Source organism: Macrosteles quadrilineatus, unplaced genomic scaffold (genome assembly GCF_028750875.1).
Source record: "Macrosteles quadrilineatus isolate MER2022 unplaced genomic scaffold, UCM_ALF_1.0 Scaffold_3__2_contigs__length_128488019, whole genome shotgun sequence".
Lineage (NCBI taxonomy): Eukaryota > Metazoa > Arthropoda > Insecta > Hemiptera > Cicadellidae > Macrosteles > Macrosteles quadrilineatus.
The window spans coordinates 115,258,953-115,274,105 of NW_026542596.1; the positions used below are offsets into that span (position 1 = coordinate 115,258,953).

The 15,153-nt window shown below is 32.3% G+C and overlaps 1 protein-coding gene across 10 annotated transcripts in view; it reads left to right on the forward strand.

Annotated features, from left to right (window-relative positions):
- LOC128988457 (disks large 1 tumor suppressor protein-like) overlaps window positions 1-15,153 on the forward strand; it is a 1,201,819-nt gene that overhangs the window by 926,605 nt on the left and 260,061 nt on the right. For all 10 annotated transcript variants that reach the window (XM_054409756.1, XM_054409751.1, XM_054409752.1 and 7 more), the window contains one exon: window positions 3,924-3,959. In XM_054409756.1, coding sequence (XP_054265731.1) covers window positions 3,924-3,959 — 36 coding nt within the window. The remainder of the gene's footprint in view (window positions 1-3,923; window positions 3,960-15,153) is intronic.

Sequence of the window (15,153 nt, forward strand, 5' to 3'; positions counted from 1 at the left end):
CACTTTGTGTGAATAACGGGGTTCAGCAAGATCAACAACGAAGGTAGGGATGAAACGCTGGAGGGTGCAATATACTTCTATGTCAAACGGCACCGAGGAGTTGTATTGATGTAGGCTATTGTGAAACCTTTTCTAGTAAAAATTCAGATTTTTGATGAAAATAACACTTCATGTTTTTATAAAGAGTAGGGAAGTTTCAGAAGTGTAAGCATCTTTTTTAATTTTACAAAGGTAAGCAAGAAAAGACATCATAAAATGTATTCAATTTTACTGTGGTGCAGTATTTTACTAAGGTTTTTAACAGTAAAAATAACTTTTAAGCTGCATATAACTGAAATAAACTTAAATACTACGTTTCTCATCCGTATATCTGTCAAAACTATTGGAGTACTAATGTGTGCACATGATAGAAAATTATATAACTGCCTTACAGTACTGGTGCGAGTATGCCAACATCAGAGAACTATTTTGTGAGTATATATATATCGGATGTATATAAAATTCCTTTGATGTCCCTTAGTGACGTAAACAATTCATATAATCTAGAGTAGTATGCTACTAATCCCGAATCACTAGACTAGACAGTACAGATAACATAAACCATTCTTATTTTATTTCATCTAGGTGAAAATATAATATATACATTGTATATCATTTGAAACCACCGTAATCTAGTGCTAACATGGCGTAGCCAATTGTTCAAACGGATTGAAGAAAAAGTTATATATTGTGGGATCAAATTTAAAATTTTTAAATATATAATATGTGACCAATTTTAAGCTAAAGACGATTTATTTTGTGGGTTGGGCTACCAAATTACAATTGTTTTAAATATGTATTGAAGTTAGGCAAGGAAACCATTTTCTTTGTAACTATCTCAAAACATTCACACGAGGATCGTTTCTTTAATTATTTTATTTTATATTATTTATTTTTCCTGTCAAGTCTTTTTAATATTTCATTTGGCCCATAAACACTGCATTTACAAATAAATCACAGACTACACCCGAGTTTGGAAACTTACCTTTGGATATAAATCGCGAAACTGTCACATGCAACTGGTGTAACTAAGATATGTGACAGCCATCCGTGTACATTTAGACATTTACTGCTTTCAGTAGAACTGCATCAGCTGATATGTGTGGGAAAAACAAAGTGTTGATTCTGGGTATATCTTTTTAGGTTTTTTTTGGGGTGAGGAGGGAATATCCTTTTACGCACACAGTTAGCCAGCCTGTAGTGTGAGACTCCTGAATTCATCAGACTACTCAGTTTGGTTAAGTTTACGTTTTTAATTACGTGAGACCTGTTTAAGTTGGTGTTGGTTGGGTTGCTGGCCTAGTGGTTTTTTTTTTGTCCTGTGACGCTAGGCACGAGCCCTGAATTGTTTTTCACATTACTTCAGGCTAGACCAAGGGGTTACGGCATTATTATTTAGAAAAAATCCATTGATTTGGCGGGATTTGAATCCGAGACCCCAGGAACTGGAGTACCGCGCTCTAACCACTAGACCAGCTCGCTCCCCACTAGCGTATTGGACTTCGGTGCGGGATGGACGGGTTTAATCCCCGGCACATAGACAAATCTTTAACAGGTTTGGACCACTTTTCCTAAAAGCGTTTTTCACGTCAACTTCAACTAAAATGCCACTGGCATAGAAAAAAAGTATTTTAACTCTTTTACTGTATTAGATAAGAAATAACTGCTGTTTGTAATCGTATAGCCTAAACAGAGCTAATCGAAAATAATTATCATTTGTCTGTAGAATCATAAATAAACAAAAACAGAATAGATCAAAGGATTGGGCACTTGAATGTAGGTATTTAAATTTATATGATTTTTACTTAAAAATATCCTTAGTTTTGACATAACATCAACAAAGCTTGTTGCAATTAAAATAAATGTCCTTACTAAATTCATAAATAGTTGACACATTTTGGTTTCAACTAGTTTGTTTAGAGATGAACTCCATTGTGAGAAGAACAGGTTCAACCCCTTGTATATTCCGAAACATTTTAAGCTTTTATGGCCGCTTTCCATCAAATCGTTAGTTTACGAAAGTATTACTTGAATTAAAACGATAAAAAGATTCTTAAGTAAAAGAATATCAATCATTAATTACGAATGAATTTGCTTTGCTAGCCGTTTTAACGGTAGTTATAATTTTATATTGCATTTATTCATCAGCAAGATAAAATAAAAGTTTGAACCCTTTATTTTTTTGTCTCTTATGTTCACAATACACAAAACAATCACTCTTGCAATATGTTTTAGAGACAAATTTAAATTTGCATTGCTTCCTGAGGCACCAGTGTCGTGTTTGTCGTGTTTTTCTTGTTCACCCAAAGAAACAAACAACCAATTCCAACCTATTTTACATTGTAATACATCTGTTTACATTACGAATTCCCAATTACTGTTTACCATCGGAGAGTTCTCAACGATCCTTAATTTAAAAGTCTTAGCTGTTCTAATATTCTTTGTTTTTCAGCTTTTTTCCATGATAATAAACAACTCCTCAATAGTATTTGAATTTCGTTTATTATTATTTTTTTCAGAGAACAGTTGTGTGGTTTTTGTTATTTAAAAAATATATATCAATCTGGCCTTGAGATATTATTTTTGCCTTCACGAACTCTGTTCCTTTTTTTTACTGAAATATCATGTATATTTTAAATATAGATAACTAGCAGAGTACCCGTCCTTCTTCGTACGGGGTTGGCGTATAAGTATAAAATTAATGCTTATTGCAGTTACACTCGTGCTTTGCATTTGCAATTAGGACACGGCTTAAGAAAATTATGTTCTTATAGATAATTCAAAACCCCCATCATTTACATAAGTTTACGTACTGTTTCGTTTCTGTTTTTTTGCAAATAATGTGTTTCTAACTTTTACATGTGAATCTAAATACATTTCGGTTTTTAAGGAATATATATATATATATCTTAATTTTATTGCGACTGTGCAACAAACCCCAATCAAAACGTTTTAAGAATGTTTAAAGGTTTTTTTTTATTTCGTAGTTGAGACTTGCAACCACCAATCAACTACATACAACGTTATCTTGAATTCATCACTACTAAAACTGCAATGTTTTACAAACGTCTAAAACTTAACATAGCGTAATAAATAATTAAATTTTTCTATAAAAAGCCTATGTACATGAGCTTATCTTAAATCTTAACAATTATATTCTTAACTGTGTTCTTCGACAATTGATGTACATAGTGTATATTCCTAAATATGTCACTTATCAAAAGGTTTTAATTGGACAAATTATTATAAATACTTAACAATTTGGTAATCCTTAGAAATTTGTCCAAGGTAAAAGATTATCTTGAGTCTGCGTCTAGACTCAAGATAACCAAGATGTTGTATATGCCTATATTATTCAAAATGCTCTTAAAATTCCTTTTTTATGTCTACATGACGGTTTAGTAGATGAAAAAGTTAATTCAATTTGTTTTATTCACGTAATTAACATTAAACTAGTACAATTAGTTTTTTATTACTTAAAAAATTACAACTGCTAGCATATTATGGAAAGTTATCTCATAATTCTGTAACCTCAGTGTAGTTGCCATATGATTGAATTTATCCAGGCTTACTTTCGATGTCCAGAAGATAATGCAAATACTGTTTGTAAAGAATCTGTCCACATATAGGAAATTCCCCCAATTTTGCTACCTCGGCGCAGTTCTCATATAAGTCGGTAGCGGCACCTGTAGCCAGCTGTTGTATTATGGCTCATCACCCTTGCACAGACGTCCCTATATTGCATGTATATCTGCTAGCCCGGCTCCATATTAGGGATCTGACGAGTCAAATATTTTCGCACAACCATTCACATTGAATATTGCATTTACATCTCTGATCCTGTTGTAAAATAAGCATGTTCTGATGTGATTTTTCTGTTACAGAGCAGCGACAGTTGGCAAGGGCACGATACAGATCAGGTAACATTCGTTCAAATATTTTGTAACAGTTAATTGTATTTGTTTGCACTAAATATTAACATAAATAATCATTATCATAACTACCTCGTCTAAGAGTTTATAACGCAGCTAAACACAATTTTTACAAATAATACGAAAAATATATTGTTAGATTCTAAAATGAAGAAATATTATGTGTAAGATTTTCAAAACTATATTTTTATTCTTATTAACCCTACTTAGCATCCTGTGTATATTTTTTATACAACATTTAACTACATGATTGTTCAATATTAAAAAAAAACAAATCTTTATAATGTAATATAAACTACATACACACCTACGACCATTACCTAATCACTTTTGTATTCTGAAAAATATAATACCATTTAAGTTTGTAATTGCACTACAGTAAAACATGGAAGCTGTTTATTGAGTTTTCAAACCAGAAGTGCAAACACCACTTAGCAAGCGAGGATACTACTTCAAGTTTAACATTAGTTTCGTGTTATGCAATACGTGAAATCCATTAGCAATGTATATCTGACCTAATTTCTGTTTAGACAGTTATTACGTAGTCTACAAATAATATTTATTAGCCAGTGTAATGATAAACTACTGTTTTTATGCCTTTTAGAAACTCTACAAGAAGGAAATTGTATATTTAAAACAAAGAAGTAGTTTTTTTCTTTTACTTTAAATCAAATGATACATATCATAAAGTCAACATTCAGTATATGTTACTACTTTAGTAATTGAGGCTCGATTTTAGATTAAGAATACAAGTATTTGTCGCAATACTACAGTCAACCCGTCGCAAACTTATCACAAAATTAAATAATTAAAATTAATGTATTTTATACATGTTATTGTATTGAAATTTGCATCTTAGCGGTAAAAATAGTCAGCATAATCTCAGCTTAAAGAGTTTAATACTCCATTCACATCACCCTGCATTCTGACAGTAGCAAAACCATTTTCTACAGTATGCCCTTTGAATTACTACTAAGATTTGTATTCACCGTTTTCAAAATTTATTTACTAAACGTTTAACAGTAAGGTGAATGTAAAATCTTTTAAATTTTGCTAATCTTGTCGAAACATACATTTCTACTGTCATTCCTTAATCTCTCAAAGAAAAACTGCTAGTCTTTGAACAAGACTTGACTACACTCACAATATTAAAGGATCGTAACTGTTTATTTTCCGTGGAAAATATGTCACATGACAATTCCACAGCCGGAATCTCTAAATGGAGTATGTTTACTGCTCTTGGATGTGCGAGTATAATAAGTGAAAACGGGATCATTGTAGGCCAGGGAAGCACCACTAAAGCTTTATCTGCCTGGTGAAGTCCCTACATGAGGTGTTAAGGCCAGTTATGTTCTACAGATATCCTAATCGTTCTAGGTAAGGGTTACTTTATTGCTTGAGGCCTACACTTCAACCAGAGCAAAATATTTCCGTTTGTTTAGTGATGATTTTTTTTAGTGTTTTTGTCAATATTTTATGGGTCTGTGTGCACATTCAAATTGGATAATTTGTTAACGATTAATAGGAATTCTAGTTGTTTTTTCGTATAAACTTTATATTAACAAAACTCATAGTTGATTTTTTTACATTTTGTAGTAGACAAAAAATTAAAAATTTCATCGAAAAAGCTTTCTGGTTTGTGTGAAGATCTATTTTTTACATTGCTCCATTATTTAACCCAAATAGTTGACCACTGTGTTAACCTCTACAAGTTGTCCGTTTTTATGTAAAATTATAAAGGAACAACTGTTAAGTTTTAAAGCTACGTATTTGGTCTACCACAATTATGTTGGTTTACATTACTTATTACATCTTTGGATATATCACTCCATTTGGACCAGTAATAAAAAGAGGGGTTAAGAAGAAATACTTCATCCCCATAATCTTGTACTGAATACACAGGATGCAGTGTTACGCCGAAATCTTGATGTTACCTGTAATTAGCTACATTAGCTTCCATACTGGCACCAAAGTGTAGTTTTGAACATACATATTATCTTATGAACAACTACTTTATAATATCTTCATTTAAGAAAAAATTTTATTTTCCAATGTTTTCCTCAGAGACTATTAAATTTAGAATCTACCAAAAAATGAATCAACTCCAAATGAATGTGAAACTTAAATACTTGAAATTAATCTATACTTTTTGATCTAAATATTTAAACTTAAAATAAGCGTAAGGAAGAATGTGCAGGCAGTATCCTTGAACCTTTGTCTGTCGTATGAAGTGTTCTGTGCCCAGGTTTTTGCAACAGCGGACCAATCTTGTGACAAAAACTTTAATTTGCCGTTTCCAAGAAGCCATTGTCTGCTGATTACCTGTCTACCAATTGACCCCAACCTTCTCTTTTTATTTTAATTCTTTAAAAAAATGCAATTAAATATGTATACCTAACAATATGTATACAAGTTTAGACATTATTTCATAAGAGTGTGTAGTATAACTACAAGTGTTAAGGAAAAAGAGTTTTAAGGTTTGTATTTGTTTAAAGAAGAAAACGAATTAGTGTATTATGTTTTACATCAAGCTAAAGGCACATAGAATATCCAATGACCAATAACCAATGAACCATTTTTGTATTCGGGTACTATAGAATTTATCTTAATTAAATAAGTATATAGATGAACAACCTTCAGCTATCGGTCGTATTTTAGGTGTACATGCTTTCATAAAATTTCGTTTATAAACCTGTTAAGTAAGGGCGCTATGTTTTATAAATAATTTATCATAAAAAACCTTTTTTAATAAAAATCTAAACAATTACATATTAATAAATCCAAATAAATTGAAAAGTTATGATTTGAATAAACTTAAACTTTACTTCTGGATTTAAATTTAATCATTTAACGATTGGCAAAAAGTAAAATCAGAAGTTAGATAAAGTTTGCAGTCGAATATTTTAATTAACTGACAAGTATCATTGCTTGGAGCTGCAAGCCTCAAACAAAAACTTTAATTTTCCGTTTTTAAGTTAACTTTTCTCTCCAATGCTAGGTCCAATTAATTACTTTTGTACTTCTACTAAGTTATATTTGAACTGATCTTTTAGTTCGTAATTTAAGAGATTACATTATATTTTCTCATCTTATTGAAATAGTTTATTGAATAAACCATAATAACAAGTACCTATATAATATGTTTTGAAGTTGTGTTTTATTAAAACTAAATACTTAATACATGAAAGTCTTACTTTTGTTAAAGAAACTCAAAATTAAGCAAATAGGCTATTCATTTTTCCTAAATGTTTCAATCATCAAGAGAAAGATTTTAAATTCATTTTGTCTTCAAACTGAAGTATAAATGTGTGCGGTTTAAATATTAAAGATTTTCCATTTTTCAAAACAGACACATCACGTAAGCTCACTATATAGATACTTGAAAATTAAATGTATAGTGCTATTGAATTGACTGTTTACAAGAGGGTCTTTGTTTACGTTCTTTCAACAAACATACTTTTTTTTGTAAAACAAACACCTTTGGTTTTGTAAACTACAGTAAGATATTCCTACGATGTGATCCATGCTTGTGCAGATTTTTCTGCTGGAGATTTTGTAAGTTTTCGTGAAATTCTCAAAAAGATTTCACAAACTAAATTCTCTGCTTTGCTACGACATATTTTACACCACTTATCTATAAAAGCAGGAAGGGTCGCTCATATGGAGGTCTGCGGTTTAAGTGCTAAACCTTATCTTTATGTGGCGGAGTAAATAAGTGCTTTGCTAGAGCATCCTTTTCCACGAACTGATTAAGTGTTAATCAAGTTCTAAGTATTCCAACAGGATTAGGGAATGTCATGACAGATTTTACGATCCACTTAAAAGTTTAACTTATGGAAATTATCTTTTGACTCCTCATTGTTTTATTCAATTCGACGTTAAACATAATTATTACTAATAAAGTCGCAATGACGTATGTGGTCTTTTACTGATCCTACTCAAAGCTCTCCAGAATAAGAATTCCTAGTAACCATCTCATGTTGTGTTCACATGTGGACATTTTAATAGTTTTTCATTTTAGTTTTCCTCAACCTTCCCACGTGCTCTTGACTAGATGACAGCTAACACAAAGCTAGAGACCGTTTCCTAGTATTTTCAAGAGTAACATTTCCCCTACAATAAACAACGCTTAGTAAATATCCGATTACGTAAAGAACATTTGATCTATATACTTCCCGCTCACACGTTGATTATGTGTGAAACGTGTATTTAGCCAAATAATATATATACGTAATGATTTATTTGGATTACGAACTCCTATGGTGTAACATCTAAGGTTTAACAATCCTTATTGTTTCCCTTGGACTCATTTGTAATAAAGTAGATTATCATACCGAGAAAAGTCCTAAATCTCTAGGCTAACTTACGTTATAAATCCTTTGACAAATGTTGTCTATTTTTACTATGGTAATAGTGGAGTCATAAAATGGTTTCGTGGTGTATCGAAAAATTATGATTAAAAAAATTAGTTTTAGTTTTACTATTTTTAACAATGCTTTGTAGTTTTTTTATGTTTTGTGTACTATTTAATATCCGATCAAATAAGAAGTAGACGTAACTGAGAATCGGGTGTATTATTCGGAAGAAAGCCTAGCTGGTTTTTATTTTTTTTTATTATTTTTTTTTTAAGTGGTCTGTAATGTCTCGTGCACAGTTTGATAATATTTAATTGGAATAACTGATAAAGAAGTGGGTTTGTATTTGTTTCTAAGCTTTTGTTTGAATTGTCACCAAATACGATGTTTATTCAGTAAAATAGTGTGTAATTGAGTGTTGCATTACTTTTACAATGTTCGTGTTTTTAGTGTGTTAATTATCGATTTTACATTTTCCCTGAGAGTAAATAACAGCCTAGAGCTACAACTTATTTATGATACAAAAATATAACTTTTCCGTTTTTTTTATTAAATAAAAAGTGTTTAAATTACGATATTTGTTCATTTAATTAAATTACATTAATACTGTCGCTAAAACTAGTTCAAAATCTAACATAATAACTAACTAAATTGATATATAAAGTCGTAATTAATTAGGCTGAAGTGCATTTCATTAATTGAATTAGAGCTTAGAGACGTTTAACTAAAATTAAATAATTCATAGAAAGTATTTTTGTAGCGACTCATTCTTTTACTATTCATATATATAAGAGGAATATTTTACAAATCTATATCACCTAAACGAATAATACTTGAAAATATAGAAAAAGTTAAAGTTAATTTTGTTCTAGAAAAACCTAAAATTTCTTAAACTTAAAAACCACCTTGGTAAAATAATAAGTTCGAAACAATAAGCACACATAATAACAATACTTTGGACAAATGAAACATAACCATTAAAACCCTAGATCCGTTTCATCTACACCAAATGAAAAACTGAGGCCAAAATTACAAGAATACAGAATGAAGAATAGTTTTATTAAGTGATACATTCAGCTTTAAAATATTAGATAAAAGAAAGATACTTTTTTACAACTGAAATCCAATCATTATTCACGCTCCCTGAGTGGTTATTGATTGCAATACTTGGAGTAGAACTGAGCTAAGATTCGTAGATTAGATATTTAAGTTTCGATTATAGCTGTTTACTTATGTATGGTGGAGAGTGAGGTAGGCGCTGTTGCAGTATTCACTTCGCAGTTAGATGAAATGGTAAACCGCAGGAACCCCAAGCCACGTCACAGGCCTTAGTGTTAACACCTCCGTTAATGTTTCAAGTAAATCGTTAAGCTACTAAAGCTTGGCTGTTAAATGTTAATAAAGCGTTTTAGGGAAACCGTGGTGTCAAAAAGAACTTACTGTTCATGATTTTGTGTTCGTTTACCCAAATTAAAATTAATTTATCCTAATATGGATTGTAATAGTAAAATATGTATATGGATTTTCCTTACATAAACTTTTAGTACTATTTATTTAATGGTTGGGTAAATGTTTACGTAGAAACTAAACAAAGATCTAGTTATATTTCTTAACTCCCGTAGTTAAAAGTTTTAAAACATAAACTTTCATTTTGATGATTCCGATCTCGTCAATAGTAATGAAATAAGTGGTGAATATATCGATATCTCGAAAAATGGGGCAGTGAAATATTATGCGTTTCAGAAGCCTGCAAGGTTGCTTTTCCAGGTCGACAAATTGATTTGTTTGAATTTTCAAAAGAGTTACGCCAGAAATAAATCATTTTCCAATTTTTTTTCATTAATTGCAAACCTTTTAACACGAATCAAGCAATACCTTTTTTACCGAAAATAACATTTTTAAAGTTCCTACAGCTTATAAATTTACTTGATCAATATATATGTTTATTTTTTATTATTTATTCATTTGCTTCTATAAATATATATCTGTCCAATTTCATACAAATTCCAATTTAATTTTTTTTTCAGTTTTTCTGTTGTATTCATACAATTTTCCTTACAATCTTTAAGTACACAATAACACCAACTACTTAACTTCGTTAAGTGACGACTTTCTATCTTATATTTACTAACATTTGGTCTTTTCCTGGTGAATACATGGTTTTTAGTCAATTAAAAAATAAACACTATACTGCTTTATTTCATAATATTTTGTTAGACTGTATATAACGATTTATAACCAAAATAATACAGTGTGTACTACGTAGACACGTCATATTATATTTGTCTTCCACTAATTGGAGCTAAGGAGGTCCAATCAAAATTATTCACTAGTCAAACACCTGATTTGAGGTAATGACGAAGTATTGTAGTCTTTTTATTATTAGAAGAACTATTAGACCATGTTTTATTATTATGAAGCCATACCAACATGCACCACTATGATAGAGATATTATTTTATAATGCAAGGGTGTTTATAAGGACAAGGATGCAAAATATCCTGTTGTCATTGTCAATATCAATTTTCTACATATTAGGTTCTCATCCATCAATAGGCTTATCATGTATTGTTCCCCCCTCCCTCCCCTACCCCTTTACCAAAGCTTAGTCTTATCTTATGAACAATCTTATGAAGATCTTATGAATTTTGTTAGTCATCTTATTATATGTTTTAAGCATGTAGGAGATTTTAAGGGTGTCTTTGACATGTGAGTGATAAGGATCATATTCTTTAAGAACATTAATTTATTAAATTTACAGTACTTTTTTGTACGTTGTAAATTTTACTACAAAGTACCTTTTTTTAAACAGATTGTCATGTTATATTACAAAGGTGTTCACGTAAATATTCTCAGGAAAGACGTTTGTCAAGTCTAATAAAACCAGATTTTCCTACAGTCTCCTTCCTAGAAAATATAATAGGTGATAAACGTATAGGTTTTGTTTTGTTTGTATACTGTGTAAAACGTAATCAAATTTATTTTGATAGCCCCTGGACTACGTATATATGCCGTAGGCTTACCTCCAGGTCAGTAGTCCAAAATTGCGTCATACTTCAATTATTTAAAGCGGACATTAGATTCTTCGTTGCAATGAAAAAAAATGTTTTACATAAAAAACAGTATATACACACGAGTTATTTAATCAGGAATCAACATGATAGCGCTATCACGACACGGTGGTGGTTGTAGGTAGACTTGTCTACTCAATAGAACCGAAAAATGCCAGCTTTAAAATTGAAGTTAGACATAATTTGGGACTACTGACCTGTAAGCATAAAAATTCGTAAAACATCTAGCTCTAAGGGACCAAAGTAAGAAGTCTTGTATGGAACAATTAACTAATATTCAGCAAATTATGTATTTTTCCTACAGTCACCTAACAATGTACATGTTCTCTAACTGATTTGAGAAAGCAAAGTGGCCGATTCGCTCATCAGTGAGACAATGTTAACATTGTCTCACTCTAATTACTTTGTCTTTTAGGGAAGTCGTAGATAAGTTCTGTAGGGAGGTTATGGGGGCGGAGGGAAATCTGTGGATTAATAGGGCGCATCTCCTTGGCAAAAAAGGTTCTGCAATTATCGCACACTTCCCCTCGGACTCCGAGATTGACTATTTGATGTCCCGCGTGAGTAGGCTAAAGGGGACCGGGTACGTGGTGCACAGGGACTACCCCGCTGAAGTACGTCTTAAACGTGCGCGGCTAATGGATGTGAGAAAGGAAGTGGAACGAGTGGCAGGGAAAATCAAGATGCCGCTGGTGTTTGACCATCTGGAAGTACAGGGGTGCCGCTTCACGTGGGATGAGGGTCGGCTTCGGGCTGGTCAGGAGGATGGTGCGGATAAACTCCAAAGTTTGTTCGACCGGGACTTTAGAAACTTTCTGGCAAACCTAGGGAAACGTAAACGCGAGAGAAGAGGGTCCACGAGGGCAAGTGAAAGTGACAGTGACAGAGGTGTGATGGCGGCAGAATTGGTGGCGACATCTAAGTCGAGTACATTGACAGAAGATGCGACGGTGGTAGAGATGACGTCAGCAACAGAGGCGGCGGCGACGTCAAAGGCACCAACAGCAGCAGAGGTGGTGGCACGAGATGTTTTTATGTTGAAGTTATTAGATGTTTACAATAAAATGTTTTTCGAATGCAATTTAGCTCACAGTTTTAAAAAATCCATAATCTTTCCATTACATAAAAAGGGGGATATTAATCAGGTTGAAAATTACAGGGGTTTGTCATTCATCGATTGCATTTGTAAAATATTTGTAAGTTTAATGAACAATAGATTGACTGAGTGGGTTGAAAAACGTAAACTTTTAACAGAATTTCAAGCAGGTTTCAGACAAGGTTATTCAACAGTGGATAATATCTTTAATCTTTATTCTATTTTAAGTTTGCAGCTTAATGTTAAGAGGGGAAAGGTGTTTGCATTTTTTGTGGATTTTTGGTCGGCTTTCGACACAATAGATAGGAATGCTTTGATATTTAAACTATCGTGCCTAGGTGTGTCGACGAAAATGATTGAAGTGATAAAAAATATGTATACGGGTACAGTTTCAAGTGTTTGGTGTAAGGAGGGGGTTACTGTACCTTTCAGCACAAATGTGGGTCTGAGGCAAGGATGTATTAGCTCTCCGATTGCGTTCAGTTTATTTATAAATGACATGCCTGATTTTATTGGGGGAGGTCTTCATTGTGCAGGCAGGAAAATCAATATGTTGATGTACGCAGATGATATAGTATTTTTGGCTCCTACGGCGACCTGTCTACAGCTGATGATTTCAAATTTAGAAAAATATTGTGATAATTGGAATTTAAAAGTGAATTTAACAAAATCAAAGATAATAGTTTTTAGGAAAGGGGGGAAATTGGATAAAAATTGTAAGTGGTTTTATAAGGGGAATCCTGTATAAATTGTAAATGAATATAAATATTTAGGTGTTTTGTTTACGACATCCTTATCCTGGGAAACACATTTTAAGGAGAAATCTAGAATAGCAAAGTTTGCTATAAGCTCATCATGGTCAAGATTGTTAAATTGTAGGACTGCTTCTTTCAGTTCTAAATGTACTTGTTTTAATTCCATTATTAGATCCATTTTGTGTTACAGTGCACAAGTTTGGGGTTGTTACGAAAGTGCACAGGTAGAAGCCGTTCAAAGGAATTTCATTAAAAAGTTGTTAAAATTGCCTAGAAATACCGAAAACTATGTTTTGTATTTAGAGACAAATTTAGAAAAATTGCATTTATTCACATTAGGTCAAAATATAAATTATTTAAAGAAAATCATGTTTAAAATGTCAACAGATCGTTTGCCTAGAGCTTTGTTAGGAGAAATTATTACAAAGAATGTTGGTTGTATTTCACTCTGGAAATTACTTGGTAAGAAGTTCGATATTGAGATTGATTTTAAGTCGTGGGAACAACAGAGGGAGCGGGTAGTGGCGCAGCTTACGACAGTGGTCGAGTGCGAGAGAGAGCGATGGCGTGGTTTTTGTGTAGGGCAAGCGATGACAGCGCGATATCGAGACCAGTACTTGCTCCTTGACCTTGACCGCGGCGGCAGGACATTGCTGACTGATAAGGCTGACATTGGACTTGTGTCGTGGCTTATTAAGGCTAGAGCTCAGCTGATTCATTTGAATTATAAACCTTGGAATGATGGAAGTGGGCTTTGCTCCCTTTGTAATTTAAATCAAGATGAAACAGTATTTCATTTTGTAGCAGAATGTCCAATTTTAAAAAACATTAGATTTAAATGGTTGGGTAGACATTTCTTGGCTCAAGCTGAGTTTATTTCATATTTAAATGGGAAGGATTGGAGTTTTTTCTGTAAATTTTTAAGGGAGGCTTGGTTTTATAGATGGGATTTAATCCAAGAATTTAATTTTTAATACGACTCTCTGCTGCATATACCATACTTAGACGTTACTTATTTAATTGTTTTTTCCTTATGTATATATATATATATAAAAAAAAAAAATGTTTTTGTAAATGAAGTTCAAAGTGTATAAATTATTGTTTTTTCTTTTATATTACTGTAAAGTGGGAATTGTTTTTGTTTTTTTTTTTTTTGTTGTTAAGGAGAAGGTATGTATGTTGCCAACCAAACAGACGGTCAACATTGACCATTGTTTAGTAAGTGTTAGTTTCTTATTTTTAGCAGTACCTTATGTATTTTATTTTATGTGCAAGTTAGAGTTGTATATGTTGTACATATATGGAGGTAGACTATTATGTAATTTGTACAATAAAGCACTTTTTCATTTCATTTCATTTCATTTCATACTTTGTCTCACTCCAGATTTGCAACGTGAAGGCACGAAATGGTGAGCGCGTAACATGCAGGCAACGTCGTATGCGCGCGAAGTACGTTGGCAGCACTGGCTGTAAATCAGCTGGTCAGCTGTTGTACTGTTGTATTTGTCACTTCACATTAAATGTTATATTAAAAGTTCACTTCTGTGTAAAAATAGGTTATGTTTGAAGAAACATAAGACCAATTTATTTGTTTTATGGTAACTGTAGGAAAAGTATAATGTGCAACTCGAGTTCAAAGTACAATTGCCTCACTCGAGAAACCATTCCTCACTCGCCTACGGCTCGTGAGTAAGGATTTCTCTCGAGTGAGTCAATTGCTCACTTTTCTCACTAGTTGCACAAATAACTATTGAAGAAACGATTTGTAAAACGCGCCACTTGTTTGATCAAGAGTTAAAGCTTTATACACTTATGTTGTCTCAAAGTCGAAAAAAGTTACCGTGAAGCTCTTAGAACCTGTAAAGTTTCATTAAAACTAACAAGTGTCAGGTCTGTTTCGTTTGGA